This window comes from Nomascus leucogenys, chromosome 10 (assembly GCF_006542625.1).
Source record: "Nomascus leucogenys isolate Asia chromosome 10, Asia_NLE_v1, whole genome shotgun sequence".
NCBI lineage: Eukaryota > Metazoa > Chordata > Mammalia > Primates > Hylobatidae > Nomascus > Nomascus leucogenys.
In genome coordinates, this window is record NC_044390.1 from 53,889,040 (window position 1) to 53,911,182 (window position 22,143).

The 22,143-nt window shown below is 53.7% G+C and overlaps 2 protein-coding genes across 5 annotated transcripts; both read right to left on the minus strand.

Moving 5' to 3' along the window:
- Positions 1 to 653: 653 nt before the first annotated feature.
- On the minus strand, positions 654 to 5,992 carry ANKLE1 (ankyrin repeat and LEM domain containing 1). 2 transcript variants are annotated; one of them, XM_030820487.1, is made up of 9 exons: positions 5,777 to 5,992; positions 5,549 to 5,701; positions 4,996 to 5,101; positions 4,755 to 4,893; positions 3,880 to 4,536; positions 3,498 to 3,675; positions 2,167 to 2,326; positions 1,938 to 2,076; positions 654 to 1,378 (listed from the first exon to the last, which is right to left on the minus strand). In XM_030820487.1, the coding sequence occupies exons 1-9, from the start codon at positions 5,860 to 5,862 to the stop codon at positions 1,206 to 1,208; spliced, it is 1,791 nt and encodes a 596-aa protein (XP_030676347.1). In that variant the 5' UTR covers positions 5,863 to 5,992; the 3' UTR covers positions 654 to 1,205. The 2 variants fall into 2 exon arrangements, with proteins under 2 accessions (XP_030676347.1, XP_030676346.1); XM_030820486.1 differs by lacking the exon at positions 1,938 to 2,076.
- Positions 5,993 to 7,802: 1,810 nt separating this feature from the next.
- Positions 7,803 to 20,217, minus strand: BABAM1 (BRISC and BRCA1 A complex member 1). 3 transcript variants are annotated; one of them, XM_004089291.3, is made up of 9 exons: positions 20,077 to 20,217; positions 18,490 to 18,787; positions 15,781 to 15,839; positions 13,410 to 13,530; positions 13,249 to 13,327; positions 11,596 to 11,620; positions 10,778 to 10,907; positions 10,495 to 10,581; positions 7,803 to 8,300 (listed from the first exon to the last, which is right to left on the minus strand). In XM_004089291.3, the coding sequence occupies exons 2-9, from the start codon at positions 18,772 to 18,774 to the stop codon at positions 8,097 to 8,099; spliced, it is 990 nt and encodes a 329-aa protein (XP_004089339.1). In that variant the 5' UTR covers positions 18,775 to 18,787; positions 20,077 to 20,217; the 3' UTR covers positions 7,803 to 8,096. The 3 variants fall into 3 exon arrangements, with proteins under 3 accessions (XP_004089339.1, XP_030676348.1, XP_030676349.1); XM_030820488.1 differs by having other exon boundaries at positions 18,490 to 18,825; XM_030820489.1 differs by lacking the exon at positions 20,077 to 20,217 and having other exon boundaries at positions 18,490 to 18,923.
- Positions 20,218 to 22,143: the final 1,926 nt, after the last annotated feature.

Below are 22,143 nucleotides of genomic sequence, written 5' to 3' on the forward strand. Positions count from 1 at the left end.
GTGTTGGGATTACAGGCGTGAGCCACCGCGCCTGGCAGGCTCTATCCATTTTGACAGGACCAAGCTGCCAAAATGTTACCAGAAAGGGGTCCCGATCCAGATCCAAGAGAGGGTTCTCCAATCTCATGCTAGAAAGAATCCAGGGCGAGTTCATAGAGTACAGTGAAATCAAATTTATTAAGAAACTAAAGGAATAAAAGAATGGCTACTCTATAGACAGGGCAGGGCTGCTGGTTGCCCATTTTTATGGTTATTTCTTGATATGCTAAACAAGGGGTGGATTATTCATGCCTCCCCTTTTTAGACCATATAGGGTCTAAAGGTTAACGTCCTGATGTTGACGTGGCATTTGTTTTTTTTTTTGTTTGAGACAGTCTCGCTCTGTTGCCCAGGCTGGAGTGCAGTGGTACAATCTCAGCTCACTGCAACATCCACCTCCCGGGTTCAAGCGATCCTCCTGCCTCAGCCCCCCTAGTAGCTGGGATTGCAGGCACGCACCACCATGCCCAGCTAATTTTGGTATTTTTAGTAGAGATGGGGTTTCGCCATGTTAGTCACGCTGGTCTTGAACTCCTGACCTCAGGCGATCTGCCCGCCTCGGCCTCCCAAAGTGCTAGGATTACAGGCATGAGCCACCGCGCCTGGCCAGCCATGGCATTTGTAAACTGTCGTGGCGCTGGTGGGAGTGTAGCAATGAGGACAACCAGAGGTCACTCTTGTCGCCATCTTGGTATTGGTGGGCTTTGGCCGGCTTTTTTACTGCAAACTGTTTTATCAGCAAGGTCTTTATGACCCGTTATCTTGTGCTGACCTCCTACCTCATCCTGTGACTTAGAATGCTTTAATCATCTGGGAATGCAGCTCAGTAGGTTTCAGCCTCATTTTACCCAGCTCCTATTCAAGGTGGAGTTGCCCAGGTTCAAACACCTCTTACAGAAGCACTGGACTGTTCCAAAGCACATTCTGCTTCCCTTCTTGTCCTCCTCCCATGATGGGGAGCTCACTACTTACTACCTCTCCAGCAGTACCATCTGCAACAAAGTCCTCCCTCAGCCTGGGGGAGATCTGCCCTGGTGCTCCCTACACACACACACGCACGCGCGCACACCCCCCTTCTGAAACCAGAGATGGGGGCTGCTGTCAGCATGGGGCAGCTGGAACATTGAAACATTTCTCCCCAGGCTAGATGGCCAACTCCCCAGCACTCAGCCCCGGGCCTGGATGTCCTGGGGACGAAGCTGTCGCTCGCCTTCAGCCAGAAAGACAAGGAGGGCACGGTGCAGCAGATGCACCCCCAAGCGCCGGCGACGAGCAGGTGGCCAGCCTGCCACCACTCCATAGCAGTGCCCTTGCTTCTGGTTGGTGAGCGTCTGGATCCCTGGAGAAATTGGATATGGGGTCACAGGGGCAGCCGTGGGGATACCTCCCCATCCAGCAGAAGTGTGTGACAGCAGGAGGCTGGATACGGTGGCTCACACCTGTAATCCCAACACTTTGGGTAGATCACATGAAGCCAGGAGTTTGAGACCAGCCTGGCCAACATGGTGAAACCCCGTCTTTACTAAAAATACAAAAATTAGCTTGGCACAGTATGGTGATATGTGCCTGTATTCTCAGCTACTCGGGAGGCTGAGGCACAAGAATCACTTGAACCTGGGAGGCAGAGGCTGCAGTGAGTCGGGATCATGCCACCACACTCCAGCCTGGGCAACAGAGTCTCACACACACACAAAAAAGTATATGACAGCAAACCCAATGTGTATTGCTCTTGAGCGGGGATAAACCAATGGAGCAAAATACATGCATGTGCAGGTTCAAAGTTGGTGCTCAATAATTGCTCAGTCAACAAATCAACACCCCTCAGAAGGAAAAAAATGAGGGAACTGGGAAGCCAAATGCCTTTCATATGACCCCCATTCTAGGTACCAGGCACCCACCTAGGGCTTCCACAATACACGCCTCCCGCGTATAAGCCTCCACAGCGACCATGTGCTGGAAGCAATGTAGGGACACAACGCCGCAACCACTGGCCCAGATGTCCAAGATCTGACGCACTTTGGGGCAGGCCTGGGGGGGCTAGGGCAGAGTCAGAAGTCAGCACCCCCAATCCCCTCCCCTGCCCATGGCCTAACAGCCCTTGCTGAACCCTGATCCCTGTCCTCCCACCTGTTTTCTTGACCGCCCATGGTGACCAAGGGCCTCCCAGAGGTGGACATATGGCCGGGCCCTCGTCCCTTTGCCCACATAGAAGATGGCACGGACGAAAGTCTGAAGGCGCTCAGCCGGGGTCAGTGAGAAGGCTCGGGCTGGCAGGTCCTGAGTCTCCCTGGATGAAGGGGACAGCTCAGACAGGGAAAAGTGGATAGAGTGGTCCCCAGAGGCAGTCCTTAAAGTCACAACATATCTTGAACCCATGTCTAGTGACTCCTGATTACAGGATCAGAGAGAGGCAGTGGCTCCCCAAAGACATTCAGCAGCTTTCTTTTTTTTCTTTTTTTTCTTTTTTTTTTTTTGAGACAGAGTTTCACTCTTGTTCCCCAGGCTGGAGTGCAATGGCAGGATCTCAGTTAGTTCACTGCAACCTCCACCTCCTGGGTTCACGTGATTCTCCTGCCTCAGCCTCCTGAATAGCTGGGATTACAGGCATGCACCAACACGCCTGGCTAATTTTGTATTTTTAGTAGAAATGGGGTTTCTCCACGTTGATCACGCTGGTCTCTAACTGCTGACCTCAGGTGATCCGCCCACCTCAGCCTCCCAAAGTGCTGGTATTACAGGCGTGAGCCACCATGGCCAGCCGGGGCTCACGCCTGTAATTCCAGCACTTTGGGAGGCCAAGGCAGGAGGATCAGTTGAGGCTGGGAGTTCAAGACCAGCCTGGCCAACATGGTGAAACCCCATATTTACTAAAATTCCAAAAAAAAATTAGCCAGGCATGGTGGCACATGCTTGTAATCCCAACTACTTGGGAGGCTGAGGCACAAGAATCGCTTGAACCCGGGAGGCAGAGGTTGCAGTAAGCCAAGATTGCACTACTACATTCCAGCCTGGGCAAAACAGTGAGATTCCACCACAAAAAAAAAAAAAAGAGGCGGTGGCTCACGCCTGTAGTCCCAGCATTTTGGGAGGCCAGGGTGGATTACCTGAGGTCAGGAGTTCGAGACCAGCCTGGCCAACATGGTGAAACCTCGTCTCTACTAAAAATACAAAAATTAGTCGGGCGTGGGGGCAGGTGCCTGTAATCTCAGCTACTTGAGAGGCTGAGACAAGAGGATTGTTTGAACCTGGGAGGTGGAGGTTTCAGTGAGCCGAGACGGCACCATTGTACTCCTGCCTTGGCAACAAGAGTGAAACTCCGTCTTAAAAAAAAAAAAAGAAGAAGAAGAAGAACTGATGATTCTAGGGCCAGTCCCCCCTTTCTTAAGGGCACACAGCAAATAAAAACCAATCCCCAAATTTTCCAGTTTCTATTTCTGGGGCTTTCCTGCCCTTAGTACCTGGGGTCCAGCAGCAGATATGTGAAGCTAGACTTCACGACCCCCTCCCGCCACCTCCTGGCAGGATCTGGCCGCTCAAACTGCTGGGCCAGCGCATCTTCATCTGCCTGGACGTCTGGAATATGGCCCGTCTGCAGGGCTGCAGCCAGTTCTAGGCTGTGCCCTGAAAACTCTGGGCCTGGAAGTCAAGGGAAATGGAGGAAGGGATGATTCTGAGATAGGGAGGGAAGTGGGGCTGAGAGCTGGGGTTCTCCGGGAGATTCCTGGAGGCTCCCTGGACTCCACGTGCCCTGGGGAGACTAACCAGGAGCAATCTGGGCTTCTACCAGCCGCTGGAGGTAGAACCGCCAGGTGAAGGGTGTGACGGGGCCAGGATTCTCACCAAGCGCTCGGAGTCCCTGCAGCGACTCCAAGTCAGACACAGTGGAGACTGGCAGCTGCCGGCAAGGGCCGACAGGGTCCCTGCCACCTGTAGAGCTTGCCTCATCCTCTGTCAGCCAGAGCGTGGCCATGTCACTATCAATAGATGTCTGGTGCTCCCACAGGCAGTGGCAGTCAGCTCCAGGAGGTGGTGTCCGTGGGGAGCTATGAGATGGACTCCTGTCCACGAGAGGCATGGAGGAAGGGGAGGACTGGAACCAAGCAGCATTTGGTGGGGTCAGAGTCAGGGCCTGCAGACGGGCATTCAGTTCTGCCTCCGTGCCCTGAGACCTAGGTACCCTCTGGTTGGCATGGACAACATGCAGAAGTCCCTGCCTGGTCGGTGGCAATGACCCAGCCCAGGGGGGAGTGTCCGAGGCTGGGTCCTCAGCTCCAGAGACCTCAACCGCTGTGACGAAAGAGGCGTCTGAGCTGGAATCCCAGTGCCTTGGAGGGGACGCCGAGCTCCCATCTTTGTCCACAATTTCAAGGGGAACAGGGAGGCTGGGGGGTCCTGGGTCAGCCTCCAAGCCCATGTCCCTGTTGTCACCTCTGCATGGCTGCTTTTGGAGTGCTATGGAGTCCAGCGTCTCATCGGGAGGTCCAGGGAGGCCTGGGGCTGCAGGTGAGAGTGGGGGCCAGAGAGGAGAGGAGGAGGGATGAGACAGCGATGGGAATAGGATCAGACAGAAAAAGGAGATCGGAGTGTCTGAGGCCGAAAGAGCTGGCCACAGATAGTGGACGTGACACAGAACCAATGGGCGGGGTGGGGAAGACAGTGGATGCAAGGGACTGGCCCAGAAGTCAAGCCCCAGCATCCCTGCAGGCCTTACTCACTGCCAGGTGCAGTCTCGGGCTCCTGGGTCTCTGCCCCGATCCGGGTCCGGGTCCCGGTCCGCGTGTCGAGATCCTGCAGGACTCGCGCGCACTCCAGGTGTCCCTGCTGCAGGGCCAGGTCCAGCGGCCGGAGTCCGTCCTACAGGGGCGAGGTCAGCAGGGGGCGCCCGAGGACCTCTTACCTTCCTTCCCTCCTTCTGGGCTCACCCAGCCTTTCTTTGCCCGCGCAGTGCCTCCCAACCTGGTCGCGCAGCGCCGGGTCCGCTCCTTGGCTCAGCAGCAGCTCCAAGCCGCGGCGGCAGCCCCAGGCGGCGGCCACATGCAGCGGCGTCAGTGCCTCGACAGATCTGGGGCGGCAGCGCAAGAGGGATCATTGCGGACTCAGCCTCCCGGCAGGAACCCCAATCTCCGCTCTGGGGACCCGGAGCCTTCGTTCTCGGCCTCCCCGATCTCCCCTGTGCACCCTGGTACACTGTCCTTGGAACCTAGATGCTATGACCTCAGGCCAGGACCCAAACCTCTGCCGTCTGACCCTGGAGCCTCCACCCCAAGATCCGAACCCTTGATCCCCACGTTGGTCCTAACGCAGCCCCATTCCCCGCCCTCGGTCTGGGACCCCAGTGCCTCCCCCGAGCCCTAGCCCCTGCCCTTGGACCCCCAAGTTCCCTCCCCAAGATCCCCCAAACCCTACCCTCGGGCCCCGAGGCCCTGGCCCGGGATGGTGGGGCGCCCCTTCCCGGATTCCCAGACTTCGGCTTGGGGAGACCCCGCCCCGGACCCAGGCTCTACCTTACCGAGCGTTGGGGTCCCCGCCTTGGCGCAGTAGGGCCCCGAGGCAACGCAGGCCGCGCGGGTGCCGGGCTCCGGCCGCCAAGTGCACAGCCGCTGCGCCGTCCTCCAGCACCAAATTAGGGTCCGCGCCGCAGCGCAGCAGCTCCTCTACCGCCCTGCAAATGCCAGGGTCAGAGTGGACCCGGGCCAAAGACCCCCCACTCCTGGCCCGCCCCCAGCCCCGCCCTCACCACGGCTCCTCCTCCCGCAGCGCAGCCCGCAACCTGCGAGCCAAGCGGGCCTCCGAGCACATGCCCTGGCTGGGTCCGAAGCGCATCGCCTGGCCGGTCGATTTCCTACTTCCCGCGGGGGGCTTGTGGGCATGCGCCGCTCCTCCCCTCGGCTCGGGGGGCCCCTCTCCGGGGCCGAGCAGGGTTCCCAGCCAGGCTGCCCCGCGCCGCACCGAGGTCCACATCCGGGTTCGAGAGCTTTAGTGTCCGCAGGGGCCCGTGACACCCGGAGGCGCTCAAGCAGGGGCTGGGACCGCCGATAAGAGCCCGCGCGGGAGGATGCCACTGGGTGTGCCACTATCTCATTTAAAAACGGGAAACGCGAAGGCACCCGGCTCGAGTGGGTGGAGCTACGATTACGAAAGTCCGGGGTGCCCCAGGTCATTAAGTCTCAGGGAATCTTCTGCAAGGGTGGCCTCTAGGAGGGCGCACGGCCTTATGAGAGGCTTAGGCCCGGCACGGTGGCTCGCACCTGTAATCCCAGCACTTCGGGAGGCCCAGGCAGGAGGGTTGCTTGAGCTCTGGGGTTCGAGACCAGCCTGGGCAACTTGGATAAACCCCGTCCCTACAAAAAAATACAAAAAACTAGCCGGGCATGGGTGGCTTGCGCCTGTGGTCCCAGCTACTTGGGAGGCTGAGTTGGTAGAATCTCTTGAGCCCGGAAGTTCGAGGATGCAGTGAGCCATGATCACACCACTGCACTCCAGCCTGGGCAACAGAGCAAAACTCTGTCTCAGAAAATAAATAAATACATAAAATAGAGGCTTCAATTTCCAACCCCCAGGCCGAGGGCCCGGCTCATGCCTTTAATCATAGTGCTTTAGGAGGCTGAGGCGGGAGGATCTTTTGAGCCTACTAATTTGTTGTTGTTTTTCTTTTCTTTTAGTGAGTGCAGGAGTTTGAGACCAGCCCAGGCAACAGAGTGAAGCCGTAGGTTTTTTTTTTTTTTTGAGCCAGATCTTACTCTGTCGCCCAGGCTGGAGTGCAGTGGCGCAATCTGGGCTCATTGCAACATTTGCCTCCCAGGTTCAAGCTATTCTTCTGCCTCGGCCTCCCAAGTAGCTGGGATTACAGGCATGCACCACCACGCTCGGCTAATTTTTGTACTTTTAGTAGAGATGGGGTTTCACCATGTTGTCCAGGCTGGTCTTGAGCTCCAGACCTCAGGTGATCCGCCCGCCTCCGCCTCCCAAAGTGCTAGGATTACAGGCGGAGACCTTGTCTTTATTATTTATTTATTTATTTTTGAGACGGAGTTTTGCTCTTGTTGCCCAGGCTGGAGTGCAGTGGTGTGATCTCGGCTCACTGCAACCTCCTCCTCCCGGGTTCAAGAGCTTCTCCTGCCTCAGCCTCCCCAGTAGCTGGGATTACAGGCATGCACCATCACGCCTAGCTAATTTTTGTATTTTTAGTAAAGACGGGGTTTCACTATGTTGGTCAGACTGGTCTCGAACTCCTGACCTTGTGATCCGCCCACCTCGTCCTCCCAAAGTGCTGAGATTACAGCTGTGAGCCACTGCGCCTGGCCAAGACCCTGTCTTTAAAAACAATTTTTAAAAAATTTCCAGCCCCCATTCTGCGATGCCCATTTTCAATCCAGCGGAGCTAGGACTTCAGTATTTTGGAGGGCTGGACCTCTGAGAGTCTTAGTGTCCCATCTGCAAAATGTGAGAATCCTAACGAGGTTGATGCAAGGATTGAACAGGGGCTTGGGCACAAGGGCCTGACACACAATAGGTTCCCAAAAAATGCTCATAGGGAGGAAAAGCAGTCACTCAATAAAGCTGTTTATTTTTGAGATAGGGTCTTGCTCTGTCACCCAGGCTGGAGGGCAGTTGACGGTGTGATCTCAACTCACTGCAACCTCTGCATCCCAGGGGGCTTTTTCATCCACAAGAAAGCAGCCACTCACCTTTGCTCAGTGGCTAAGTTTTCCATCACTTGCAATGAAGATGATCCCAATTAACACAAAGTGATTGGCGTGGACTTCGGTTAACGAGTCTCAAATTTTTATTTTGATGGCAAAAATCACACAGGGAAGAACACAAACTATCCATGACAAACTAGGAGTGGAAATGGGCTGGGAGACACAGACAATGGGTGCCCACAGTTCCTGGGATCCCTCCTGGAATCCTGGGTTTCCCTCCTAGGACCCTGCAAGGTACCCTAGGTGCCTCCTGGAACCCCCCCACCCCGGAGGTCCCAAAGAACCCAGTTTGAGAACCAAGGCTTTAGGCCAAGGACTTCCTTGCACAAGAAGGTGCAGATGTACAGGGATGGTTCAGACAGTGGCCTCAACCTCAGTTGCTTCATCCTCCTCCTCCAGCAGGCTGTAGGAAGCGTGGCTCTGGCAGGGCCGCTGCAGGGGGTGGGCCAACAGTTTCGCCATGCAGTTGTGCAACTCCAGGGCTGGCCCAGCCAGTGCCACCTCATACTTGTAGCTGGTACCCTTGGTATCCAGGCTGCCCATGAAGGCAAACATGTCCTTCGGGGGAGATGGGGGTCAGTGAAGGGCTGCTCAGGCAGAGGTTACCCCAACAGGCCCTTCATATCCCTGGAGGGCTTCTCAGAAGAGGGGACATCTGGGGTGGGTTCTAAAGGGTGAAGAGGAGTTTGCCAAGCAGAAACCATTCACACATTCAGCAAACATTCCCAGCCATGGACCCAGTGTTAAGGATCCGAAGAGGTCCCACTCATGGCCCCCAAAGAGTCCCCAGTGTTGGCCGGGCGCGGTGGCTCATGCCTGTAATCCCAGCACTTTGGGAGGCCCAGGCAGGCAGATCACGAGGTCAGGAGATGGAGATCATCCTGGCTAACACGGTAAAACCCCGTCTCTACTAAAAAATACAAAAAATTAGCTGGGCGTGGTGGCGGGCACCTGTAGTCCCAGCTACTCGGGAGGCTGAGGCAGGAGAATGGCGCGAACCCAGGAGGCGGAGCTGGCAGTGAGCCGAGATTGCACCACTGCACTCCAGCCTGGGCGACAGAGCGAGACTCCGCCTCAAAAAAAAAGAAAGTCCCCAGTGTGGAGGGACACAGTCAGATACAGACACATTCTCCTGGCCCCCACTTTGATCCTTCTTGAAAAACAGGGCCGGGCGCCGTGGCTCACGCTTGTAATCCCAGCACTTTGGGAGGCTGAGGCCGGCGGATCACGAGGTCAGGAGATCGAGACCACGGTGAAACCCTGTCTCTACTAAAAACACAAAAAAATCAGCCGGGCGTGGTGGCGGGCGCCTGTAGTCTCAGCTACTCGGAGAGGCTGAGGCAGGAGAATGGCGTGAACCTGGGAGGCGGAGCTTGCAGTGAGCCGAGACTGCGCCACTGCACTCCAGCCTGGGCGACAGAGCGAGACTCGGTCTCAAAAAAAAAAAGAAAAAAGAAAAACAGGGAGGGCTTCTCAGAGGAGGGACTTTTCATTTTACTTATTTTATTTTTTTACTTTTTTTTGAGACAGGGTTTCGCTGTTGTTCCCAGGCTGGAGTGCAACGGCACGATTTCGGCTCACCGCAATCTCTGTCTCCTCGGTTCAAGCGATTTTCCTGCCTCAGCCTCCTGAGTAGATGGGATTACAGGCATGCACCACCACGCCCGGTTAATTTTGTATTTTTAGTAGAGACAGGGTTTCTCCATGTTGGTCAGGCTGGTCTGAATTCCCAACTCAGGTGATTCACCCAAAGTGCTGGGATTACAGGTGTGAGCCACCGCACCTGGTCGTATTTTTATTTTTTGACACAGGGTCTCCGCCCTGTCACCCAGGCTGGAGTGCGGTGGCTTCATCACAGCTCACTGCAATCTCCACCTTTCGGGCTCAAGCGAGCCTCCTGTCTCAGCCTCCCGAGCAGCTGGGACCACAGGCGTACACCACCACGCCTGGCTAGAGGGGGAACTTTTGATTTGGGTATTGAGGTATAAGGAGGAGCTGGTCTCAATTCCCTGTCATAGTTGGGTAAACTGAGGCTCAGAGAAGTAAGTAGTCCACTCGAGGTCCCACAGCTAATTCAGGTCTGGGATGTAAAGGCCCAGTAGGGCCTGGGGAGTCCAAGAGGGATGGATGCTCCAGGCTGAGGGCGCAGCGAAGTCAAAGCCAGGAAGAAAGGGAAGGGGGAGCCAGTCGTGGTGGCTCACACCTGTAATCCCAGTGCTTTGGGAGGCTAAGGCAGGCAGATCACCTGAGGTCAGGAGTTCAATACCAGCCTGGCCAACATGGTGAAACCCAGTCTCTACTAAAAATACAAAAATTAACCTGGTATGATGGCAGGTGCCTGTAATCCCAGCTACTCGGGAGGCTGAAGCAGGAGAATTGCTTGAATCTGGGAGGCAGAGGTTGCAGTGAGCGGAGATCGTGCCACTGCACTCCAGCCTGGGAGACAGAGGGAGACTCTGTCTCAAAAAAAAAAAAAAAAAAAAAAGGAAAGAAAGAAAGGAAAGCAGGGAACATTGGGGATGGGGGAGGCAGGACTCAACATGTTGCCTGGACCATCGTCCCAATGGCTGCCATCCCATCACTCACAGCAGACAACTGGGAAACGGCTGTTCAATGACCAATGCCATGACCTACCCCGGCCAGGGCTCCAGGGCTATCGAATGGAGGTAGAGACCCCCAGACCCAGCGCAGGTGTGTTCCAAGGCATCCTGTCCACACCCGCCTGCCACTCACACCTGCTGAGGCCTCTCACCTTCCAGCTCATCTCCTCCTCCTTCTCCTCGGTGCCATTGTGGATGTAAACAACGTCAAAGAAGAAATATGGGCACTGGAACATTTTCTGCGGGGGAAATAAAGAACACCAGCCTCTGGGGCTTGGTCACCCCATGCCCCATGACTATAACCCCCATTTCTGCCTCAGACTCTGGGAACTTACCTCTAGGCACCCCAGCCTCTGTGGTTGGGAAGTCCCTCCTGCTGTCTAACCACCATCCTCATGGCTGCAGGCACCCCACCCTCTCCCAGGCCTCACCCACCTTCATGGGCTCTGTCAAGGAGAACTGGGGCTGGCAGGGTGGACGGCTGTAGACAAGGATGGTGCGGACCACATATGGCGGGGGAATCGTCTGCACGTTCTCTGTGACCGGAAGCTCAGTTTTCTGCTGGCTGCATACCCGGGAGGAGGGAGCAGTCAGAGTAGCCTGTGGGGGTCTGCCCCTCTTATCACCCTGAGAGACCCCAGATGCTCACCAGGCAGGTGAGGCCCCACTGATGTCTTCCAAGTTCGCTGCTGCCTGTGAGGCATCCCATAAGCGGTTCCCTCTGCCCTGAGCACGTTCCCAGCCCGACCCCTCTGAGTGCAATGGTGAGATCTCGGCCGGCTCACTGCAACCTCTGCCTCCCAGGTTCAAGCGATTCTCCTGCCTTGGCCTCTCAAGTAGCTGGGATTACAGATGCCCAGCTAATTTTTGTATTTTTAGTAGAGACGCAGTTTCACCATGTTGGGCAGGCTGGTCTCAAACTCCTGACCTCAGGTGATCCGCCTGCCTCGGCCTCCCAAAGTGCTGAGATTACAGGCGTGAGCCACTGCGCCTGGGCCACCCTCAGTGTCCTGAACACCCTCAGTGTCCAGAGCGTCCCCAATCACTGCTGTCAGCTGGAGCTGCCTAGCAGCATGTGCATCTCCACCAGCCCCCATGCTCCCAAGACACATAAATGAGGAATTGCTCAGGGCGAGGTAGGAAGGGAGGAGGCTTTAAGGCTCTCTAGATTATTTCTGTGCTGTTTGGAGCTTCTTCCCAGAAGTGACCCTTCTCTTTGAAGGTGAGTAAGAATTTCCCCACAGGGGACTTACATGAGGCCGAAAAGTCCTTCCAGATCTGGTGCGGATGCTAAGGAGAAGGCTGGTAGAGCAGGAGTGAGCGGGAACAGGTGGCTTCCCAGATCCTGATGCCAGAGGAGACCCGGCACCCTTAGAGACGCACCATGTGACCCTGGCCAAGTCACTTGCCCTCTCTGACACTCGAATTCCCCTCAGCATGGATCACAAAATAGGGTGCTGGCACCGGATGACTTTTAAGACTCAGTATGCCAGGCACGGTGGTGCACGCCTGCAATCCTAGCACTTTGGGAGGCCAAGGCGGGCGGACCGCCTGAGGTTAGGAGTTCAAGGCCAGCCTGGCCAACATGGTGAAACCCTGTCTCTACTAAAAACACAACATTAGCTGTGCCTGATGGCACATGTCTGTAATCCCAGCTACTTGGGAGGCTAAGGCAGGAAAATTGCTTGAACTCGGAAGGTGGAGATTGCGGTGAGCCAAGATCGTGCCACTGCACTACAGCCTGGGCAACAAGAGTGAGACTCCATCTCAAAAAAAAAAATAATAATAAATAAGATCCACAGGGGGCCATGGGAGGTTTTGGAGCAGAGACAGGATGGGATGGAATCTAATTTATGTTTTAAAACAGAATGGGGCTGGGCATGGGGGCTCATGCCTGTAATCTCAGCACTTTGGGAGGCTGGGGTGGGCTGATCACTTGAGCCCAGGAATTCAAGACCAGCCTGGGCAACATAGCAAAACCCCACCTCTACAAAACATACAAAATTATCCAGGTGTGGTGGTGCACACCTGTAATCCCAGCTACTTGGGAGGCTGAGGCAGGAGAATCGCTTGAACCTGGGAAGTGGAAGTTGCAATGAGCCAAGATCGCACCATTGCACTCAGCCAGGGCAACAAGAGCAAAAAAATAAAAAATAAAAATAAAAATAAAAAAGTTCCCCTTTCCAGCATGGCTGGGGCCACTCTCCTCAAAATGAAAGAGCCAGGGGTGTTCTTGTCCTTCTGGAAAAAACTCTCCCCATTTTTTCCTTTTTTAACTTACAAGAGTCCTATTCTATTTCAGTTTTGGGCCACATATGAGCCTTTTATGTCCAAATTACCATAAAATGTCCTGCGCCCAGGTTCAAGTGGCTGTAGGAGCAATGGTGACATTTCCGTCACATACTGCCATTTATTGAGCACCGACTGTATGCCCAGCCCTGTGTGAGGTGATCCCCTTGTGGGTGAATTTTGGACCTCCTGAGTACAAATCAGGTACTTCTTTTTGTTTGTTTGTTTGTTTTTAAAGATAGAGTCTCACTCTGCTGCCCAGGCTGAAGTACAGTGGCGAGATCTCAGCTCACTGCAACCTCTGCCTCCCGGGCTCAAGTGATTCTTGTGCCTCGGCCTCGCAAGTCACTGGGATTACAGGCGTGGACCGCTATGCCCAGACAAAATCAGGTACTTTTGCTTCTGTATTATTACAGCATCTCCATGGGGTAGGCAGCTTTGTGCCTTCCACAGTACAGATGGGGAAATTGAGGCTCAGAGGGGTGACTTTCCCAGCCTTGGCAGAGCTGAGATCTGAACCACAGCCAGCCAGAGTCATGACTCAGACTTTCCTGGGCCCCAAGGATGACAGAAGGAGACAGCCCCCTTCATGGGGACATCTCTGCCAGGAAGGATACTGAAGGTGGAACAGGAGGCCGTCTCCAGATCATAGAGGCAGCTACAGAGCTCGCGGGGGTCAGAGGTCAGGCCAGACAGCTGCAGGGAAGCAGAGGCCTCAGTGCAGTGCTCCCTGGGTCCCAGGGGACCCCAGGGCACCCAGCGCCTGCCGCAGCCTCACCCAGGCCGTGTCATCATTCACCACCACCAGTGCAAACTCGTGGCTTTTGTCGATCTTGTGTTTAGTCCGCACAAACATCTCAATCATCTTCTGGGAGACATTGAGGGCGTTGGTTTTGGAGCTGGGGAGGCAGAGAGTACAGGGGAATTAAGGTTCCCTCAGGGCCGGGCGCAGTGGCTCACGCCTGTAATCCCAGTACTTTGGGAGGCTGAGGCAGGTGGATCACGAGGTCAGGAGTTCAAGACCAGCCTGGCCAAGATGGTGAAACCCCCGTCTCTACTAAAAACACAAAAAATTTAGCCGGGCCTGGTGGCAAGTGCCTGTAATCCCAGCTGCTCAGGAGGCTGAGTCAGAGAATTGCTTGAACCCGGAAGGCGGAGGTTGCAGTGAGCCGAGATCGCGCCACTGCAGTCCAGCCTGGGCGGCGACAGTGAGACTCTCTCAAAAAAAAAAAAAAAAGTTCCTTCCGCCACCCTCCTCTGAGAACCCTGCACCAGCCCCATGATAAGGCCCTGGAGGTATAGATCACACTGCAGGGGGGTGGCGGAGCTCAGCCACAAACCCAGTCTGGCTGACATCGGAGCTCCTGCCCTCTCCAAATGGGTCCCTCTGCGCAGCATGGGGCTCAAGGTTCCCCTAGAGTCATTGCAGGAACTTTGCTCAGCCATGGGCAGTTGTGAATGCCACTGAGGGGAAGAAGGTGTCACCTTCAACATCTCCAAGGAGGTCCTCAAGCTCCATCCAGGCCCTGCAACCCAAACTGCCCCCCACCCCAGATACAGCTGCCCAGCACATGACTCCAGACAAGGGCTTCAGGGCCAGCTGGGCCTGGGTCCGAATCCTGGCTCTGCCCCATTACTCTGAGCCCTTGAGCAAGTCACTTTGCTTCTTGGCGTCTCCAACTCATTGCTATGAATGCAGCCTCAATGGGCCATAGCCTTAACATTACCAGTTGTCCTTGCTACTCTTTTTTTATTTTTTTATTTTATTTTACTTTTTTTGAGACAGAGTTTCGTTTTTATTGCTCAGGCTGGAGTGCAATGGCGCGATCTTGGCTCACCGCAACCTCCATCTCCCAGATTCAAGCGATTCTCCTGCCTCAGCCTCCCGAGTAGCTGGGATTACAGGCACGCGCCACTGTGCCCAGCTAACTTTTGTATTTTTAGTAGAGGTGGGGGTTTCACTATGTCAGCCAGGCTGGTCTCGAACTCCAAACCTCATGATCTGCCCACCTCGGCCTCCCAAAGTAATGGGATTACACGTATGAGCCACCAAGCCCAGCCTCTTTTTTTCTTTTTTTAAAAGAGACAGGGTCAGCCGGGCAGTGGCTCACACCTGTAATCCCAGCACTTTGGGAGGCCGAGGCAGGCGGATCATGAGGTCAAGAGATTGAGACCATCCTCGCTAACACAATGAAACCCCGTCTCTCCTAAAAATACAAAAAAATTAGCCAGGCGTGGTGGCGGGCGCCTATAGTCCCAGCTACTCGGGAGGCTGAGGCAGGAGAATGGCGTGAACCTGGGAGGCGGAGCTTGCAGTGAGCAGAGATCAGAGATCGCACCACTGCACTCCAGCTTGGGAGACAAGAGCGAGACTCCGTCTCAAAAAAAAAAAAAAAAAAAAGACAGGGTCTCGCTCTGTCACCCAGGCTGGAGTGTCGTGGCAAAATCATAGCTCACTGCAGCCTCAAACTCTTGGGATCAAGTGATCCTCCCAGCTTGCCCTCCCAAGTAGCTGGGACTCTAGGAGCATGCCACCATGCCTGCTAATTTTTTAAAAATACGTTTAGAGGCCGGGTGCTCATGCCTGTAATCCCAGCACTTTGGGAGGCCAAGGCAGGCAGATGACTTCAGATCAGGAGTTTTGAGACCGGCCTGGCCAACATGGCAAAACTCTGTCTCTACTAAAAATACAAAAATTAAACAGGCATGGTGGTGCATGCCTGTAATCTCAGGATCTCAGGTACTCAGGAGGCTGAGGCACAAGAATGGCTTGAACCCAGGAGGCGGGGGTTGCAGTGAGCTGAGCTCACACCATTGCACTCCAGCCTGGGCAAGAGAGCGACACCCTGTCTCAAAAATAAATACATACATACATACACATACATATATATATATATTTTTTTTAGAGATGGGGTCCATGTTGCCCAGACTAGTCTCGAACCCCTAGCCTCAAGTGATCCTATCTCAGCCTCCTGAGTCACTGGGATTACAGGCATGAGCCACTGCACCTGGCTCTTGCTACTCTCTGATACTGCCACGCCTGAAGCCAGACCAAGCTGGTGTGAGTTTCAGAGTGAGAGCCCCGTATCTTTTGGGCTCAACCCTCCCAGCCATGGCCGCATGTTCAAGCCCTAAAATGTCCCTCTTACCCGTTGAACGACTCCAGCTTTGGCAGTGACATTTCCTCTGACAGGTCCAGGCAGATAATCTGCAAGGTAGTTGGAGGGTGGTGAGCGTCCTCTGACCTTAACGTTGGCCCCCACACCACTCACTGGCCCTCTTCAAGCTGCCTTGTCTGAAAAGGCAGTATGATGACCACCCGCCAATCCTCAGCCAAGCCATCTACTTTGAAAAGCAATGGCTTAGAAGAATGGGCACTGAACTGGGAGTCCAAGTAGATAAGTGAATAAATGAGCCAGAGAATGTGTGACACATAAACACAGAAATGAGGATACAGTGGATCGAACTGTGGCTCCCAAAAGACATGTCCAACCAGAACCTGAGAATGTGACCTTATTTGGCCAGGCACAGTGGGTCACACCTGTAATCCCAGCACTTAGGGAGGGCAAGGTGGGTGGATCACTTCAGGTCAGGAGTTTGAGACCAGCCTGGCCAACATGGCAAAACCCCATTTCTACTAAAAATACAAAAAATTGGCAAGGTGTGGTGGCACCTACCTGTAATCCCGCTACTCAGGAGGCTAAGCCAAGACAATTGCTCGAACCCGGGAGGTGGAGGTTGCAGTGAGCCCTGATTGCGCCACTGCACTCCAGCCTGGATGACAGAGTGAAACTCTGTCTCAAAAAAAAGAAAAAAAGAGGCCAGGTGCGGTGGCTCACGCCTGTAATCCCAGCACTTTGGAGGCCGAGACGGGAGGATCACGAGGTCAGGAGATCGAGATCATCCTGGCTAACAGGGTGAAACCCTGTCTCTACTAAAAAAATTAGCCGGGTGTAGTGGCAGGCACCTGTAGTCTCAGCTACTCGGGAGGCTGAGGCAGGAGAATGGCGTGAACCTGGGAGGCGGAGCTTGCAGTGAGCCAAGGTTGCGCCACTGCACTCCAGCCTGGGCAACAGAGCGAGACTCCATCTCAAAAAAAAAAAAAAAAAGATGCTTGGCACGGTAGCTCACGCCTGTAATCCCAGCACCTTGGGAGGCTGAGGCAGACAGATCACGAGGTCAGGAGATTGAGACCATCCTGGCCAACATGGTAAAACCTGGTCTCTACTAAAAAATACAAAAATTAGTTGGGTGTGGCGGTGAGTGCCTGTAATCCCAGCTACTTGGGAGGCTGAGGCAGGAGAATCATTTGAACCAGCGAGCCGGAGGTTGCAGTGAGCTGAGATCACGCCACTGCACTCCAGCCTGGTGACAAAGCGGGACTCTGTCTCAAAAAAAAAAAAAAAAAAAAGAATGTGACCTTATTTGGAATCAGGGTCTCTGCAGATGTAATTAAAGTAAGGGTCTTGAGATAAGATCCTGTTTTGATGACAAGTGTCCTTATAGGAGACAGAAGCGGAGAAGACACAGAGACACAGTGAGAAAGGCTTTATGAGGACTGGACAGAATTAGGCAAAGACAGCCGGGCGCGGTGGCTAACACCTGTAATCCCAGCACTTTGGGAGGCCAAGGTGGGTGGAACACAAAGTCAGAAGATCGAGACTGTCCTGGCTAACACGGTGAAACCCTGTCTCAGTGGCTGGGCGCGGTGGCTCACGCCTGTAATCCCAGCACTCTTGGAGGCCAAGGCGAGTGGATCATGAGGTCAAGAGATCGAGACCATCTTGGCTAACATGGTGAAACCCTGTCTCTAATAAAAAATACAAAAAATTAGCCAGGCGTAGTAGCAGGCGCCTGCAGTCCCAGCTACTCGGGAGGCTGAAGCAGGAGAATGGCGTGAACCTGGGAGGCAGAGCTTGCAGTGAGCCGAGATAGCACCACTGCACTCCAGCCTGGGCGACAGAGCGAGACTCCTTCTCAAAAAACAAAAAAACCAAAAAACAAAACAAAAACAAAAACAAAAAAAACAAGAAACGCCGTCTCTACTAAAAACACAAAAAATTAGCCAGGCACGGTGGCTGGCACCTGTAGCTACTCGGGAGGCTGAGGCAGGAGAATGGCATGAATCTGGGAGGCGGAGGTTGCAGTGAGCCGAGATCACGCCACTGCACTCCAGCCTGGGTGACAGAGCAAGACTCCACCTCAAAAAAACAAAAAAAATTGGGCAAAGACTAGAGTGATGCAGCCACAATCCAAGGAATGCCAGGAGCCACGAGAGGCTAGAATAGCAAGAAAGGGTCAGGTGGGGTGGCTCATGCCTATAATCCCGGCACTTTGGGAGGCCAAGGCAGGCGGATCACCTAAGGTCAGGAGTTCGAGACCAGCCTGGCCAATGTGGTGAAACGCTGTTTCTACTAAAAATACAAAAATTAGCCGGGCATTGTGGTGGGCACTTGTAATCCCAGCTACTTGGGAGGCTGAGGCACGAGAATTGCTTGAACCAGGGAGGCAGAGGTTGCAGTGAGCCAAGATCGTGCCATTGCACTCCAGCCTGGGCAACAAGAGCAAAACTCCATCTCAAAAAAAAAAAAAAAAAAAAAAAAGACAGACAAAATGAAGAGGCAAGAAAGAATCCTCCCTTAGAGCCTCCAGAGAGACTGTGGCCCTGCCGACACCTGACTTCTGGCCCCAAGAACTGTGAGAGAATAAATTTCTCTTGTTGAAAGCTACCAAGTCCATGGTGACTTGTGGCAGCCACAGGTAACTAATACAAAGGGAATGTTTGCAGAGTGAATCCCAAAAGACAAGATGCTAGGTTCCCTAGCATCTCAGAGCCCCAGGCCACCCCCTCTACTTACCACTTTCTCTGGACAGTTGACCCTTGGTGTCCGAATTTGGACCTCAGGGGCTGGCGGGGGCACCTGCCAGGACTTAGGGCCGACTCCTGAAGTGTTGGGGCTCCCATCGTCAGCACTGGCGGCCTCACCCTCACCCTCGCTGCGGCTGCCCACACTGGCCTGTGCCCCCACTGCGCGGTCCTCAGCCCCTTCAGGATTGGAGCGAGTGCGGGGCCGAGGCTCTGCCGAGTGCTCCTCTTCCTCCTCCTCCTCTTCAGTGGGGCTGCTGGGCTCTGCCACTTCCATGGCTCCTGTGTGGCTAGATGGAACACGGACAGGGGAAGCCAGAATCCTCCCCTTGGGAGTTTTAAAAGCATTTGGTTATGGTCAGGCGCGGTGGCTCACGCCTGTAATCCCAGCACTTTGGGAGGCTGAGGCAGGCGGATCACCTCAGGTTGGAAGTTCGAGACCAGCCTGACCAACATGGAGAAATCCTGTCTCTACTAAAAAGACAAAATTAGCCGGGCGTGGTGGCGCATGCAGATAATCCCAGCTACTCGGGAGGCTGAGGCAGGAGAATCGCTTGAACCCGGGAGCGGAGGCTGCGGTGAGCCGAGATCCCGCCATTGCACTCCATCCTGGGCAAAAAGAGCGAAACTCCGTCTCAAAAAAACAAAAAAAAACAAAAAAACGTGGTTACTAAGAAGGAAGAGGGGCGATGAGCCGCTTACTGATGATGAGTCACTCCTCTTAGGGAGTCAGTTTCCTCAGCTGTAGAATGGGTGTCTTTTACACCTATCAGCCGAGCAGCCACTCCGACATAAGATAACAGTCCCCCCTCTTTTTTCCTTTTTTTTTTTTTTTTTAACGTAGTGCTAGCCCCATGCCCCTACTCGGCCAATGAGCACATCCCAGCTCTCTGGCCACTGAAAATGGCTCAGGGATGGGTACATGACCCAAATCAGGCCATTGAGTGGCAGCTCTGCAACTTCTGACAGTGCCATCAAGGAAAAGAGACTCTCATTAGAGTTGCAGAGCTGGGAGAATAAAGTTGAGAGCTGCGAGGGAACCCTTTTGCCTCTAAGGTAAAAAGCGAAATGGTCTCCACCCAGAAAACTGCAGATCGAATTCTGACCACCTGGACCCAGCTCCTATTAGACCCAATCTATAAGCCACTAACTTCCTTTTTCTTCCTTAAGCCAAATTGAGTAGGGTTTTCTGTTACCTAAAACTGAAAATGTCTTGGTGAATAAAGGAATAATAACCTCTAGGACACCCTCGTGCCTAACGGGTGTCTGCATGAGGGAGAAGCAAAATATTAGTACTGTGGTTCCCTTGGAGAGAAACAGGACGCGAATGGAGCAGTTGGTCTATCTGGGCAATAGGCACGGGCTTCCCAAGATGGTCTTTGAGCGCCTTGCAGTCCCCACACCTCTAAGGAAAACAAAGCTTTAGCGGCAGCAAGAAGGATGGACGCTACACTGCAGGAGAAACCAGAAATAAAGGCGGAAGCCCCAGGAAAGGCGAGGACCTGGATCTCTTGGGGCAAAGGGAGCTGGGTCCCTAGGAACGGACCCCGCACGCTTTCACCACCCAACTTCGGCTCACCGTAGCCTGAGCCTCCTTCTAAATCAGCCGCCGACTCTCTAGGAAGCCGCCATCTTTACAGCCGGAAGTTGTGCGGCGCAGCCCCGACGTCTCCTGGGAAATGTAGTTCAGCGGGCTGCAGAACAAGCGGAGACAGAAACTGGTTGAGACTAGGGAGAACTTGGAAGCTGATCGGCTGAAACTGGGCTAGGGGGTGGGGTTTGGAGTGAGAGCAGCCTGGAGCTGGGTGCTACGGGACCTGGAATGTGATTGGCTACACTGGAGCAAAGTATGAAATGTGATTGGATTAAAAAAATTAGTGAATTTTTTTGTTCTTGGCCGAATCAGACTACAATGGTCAGTGCTTCTACCCTGACAGGCTGAAACGGGGAATAGGGGTGGAGCTTGCAATGTGATAGGCTAAGAGGGACGGAGAAGCCCGATTTAGGGAAAGAGGAGGAGCTGATTGGTGATTGGTGGAGCTGGCTTGAGCCTACGTGTGGGGCAGGTATTCTCATGTGGGTGTGGCCTGAGCATCCAGGGCCCTTCCCAATTACTTAATTCTTGTTCGTTATTTTACATATATTTGCATGAATCAAAAAATACTTACTCTGGTCTTATTGGGTCACTGTAGGTGGAGCGAAGCTAAGTCGGACCTATTTCGAGCCTGCCTCCTTTTTCATGGCTTTTTTTTTTCCTTATTTTTAGAGACGGGGTATCTATCGCTCTGTCGCCCAAACTAGACTGCAGTCACGCGATCCTGGCTAGTCACTACAGCCAAGCGATTTCTCAAGTAGCTAGGACTATAAACGAGGACCACCGCATCAGGCTAAACCAGGCTTCGTTACTTTTTTTTTTTTTTTTTTTTTTTTTTTTAAAGACAGAGGCTCAGTCTGTCCCCCAGGCTGCCGTTGTCTTCTTAGTGCACACTTTCTCTCTTAGTTCCAGGAATATTTACTTATTTTTATTTTTTTGAGACAGAGTCTTGCTCTGTCGCCCAAGTTGGAGTGCAGTGGGTCAATCTCGGCTCACTGCAACCTCCACCTCCAGGGTTCAAGTAATTCTCCTGCCTCAGCCTCCCAAGTAGCTGGGATTAGAGGCATGCACCACCAGGCCCGGCTGAGATATATATATGTATTTTTTTTGTATTTTTAGTAGAGCTGGGTTTTTGTTGTTTTTTTTTTTTTCGTTTTTGTTTTTGTTTTTTTGAGATGGAGTCTCGCTGTGTCGCCTAGAGCGGCTCTTTGAAGGCTCTAAGCCTTTGCCCAGGCAGTTCCTTCTGCCTGGAATGCTGTTCCTCCTGTTGCTTTTCTGGCAAGTTCTTTATCCTTCAAAGCTCACCTTACACAGCCCCTCCGGCTATTCTCGAATTAGAGCCTGGCCAATGTGGCCGGCTTCTCTGACTCTTTAAAAAAAAAAAAACTGAGGGGTTGGGGGCAGTGGCTCACACCTATAATCCCAGCATTTTGGCAGGCCGAGGTGGGTGGATCACGAAGTCAGGAGTTCGAGATCAGCCTGGCCAATATGGTGAAACCCCGTCTCTACTAAAAATACAAAAAATTAGCTGGGTGTGGTGGCACGCACCTGTAATCACAGCTACTCAGAAGGCTGAGGCAGAAGAATCGCTTGAACCCAGGAGGTGGAGGTTGCAGTGAGCCAAGATCGCGCCACTGCACTCGCGCCACTGCACTCCAGCCTGGGTGACAGAACAAGATTCCATCTAAAAAAATAAAATAAATAAATAAACTGAGGCTTCAAGTGGCTCTTAAATGTTTCTGGGGCTGGTGGGGTCGGTGGCTCATGCCTGTAATCCCAGCACTTTGGGAGGCTGAGGTGGGTGGATCACCTGAGGTCAGGAGTTTAAGACCAGCCTGGCCAACATGGCAAAAACCCATCCCTAGCCGGGTGCGGTGGCTCATGCCTGCAATCCCAGCACTTTGGGAAGCTGAGGCTGGAGGATTACTTGAGGTCAGGAGTTCGAGACCAGCCTGGTCAACATGGTGAAACCCTGTCTCTGCTAAAAATACAAAAATTAGCTGGGCATTGTGGTGGGCACTTGTAATCCCAGCTACTCGGGAGGCTGAGGTA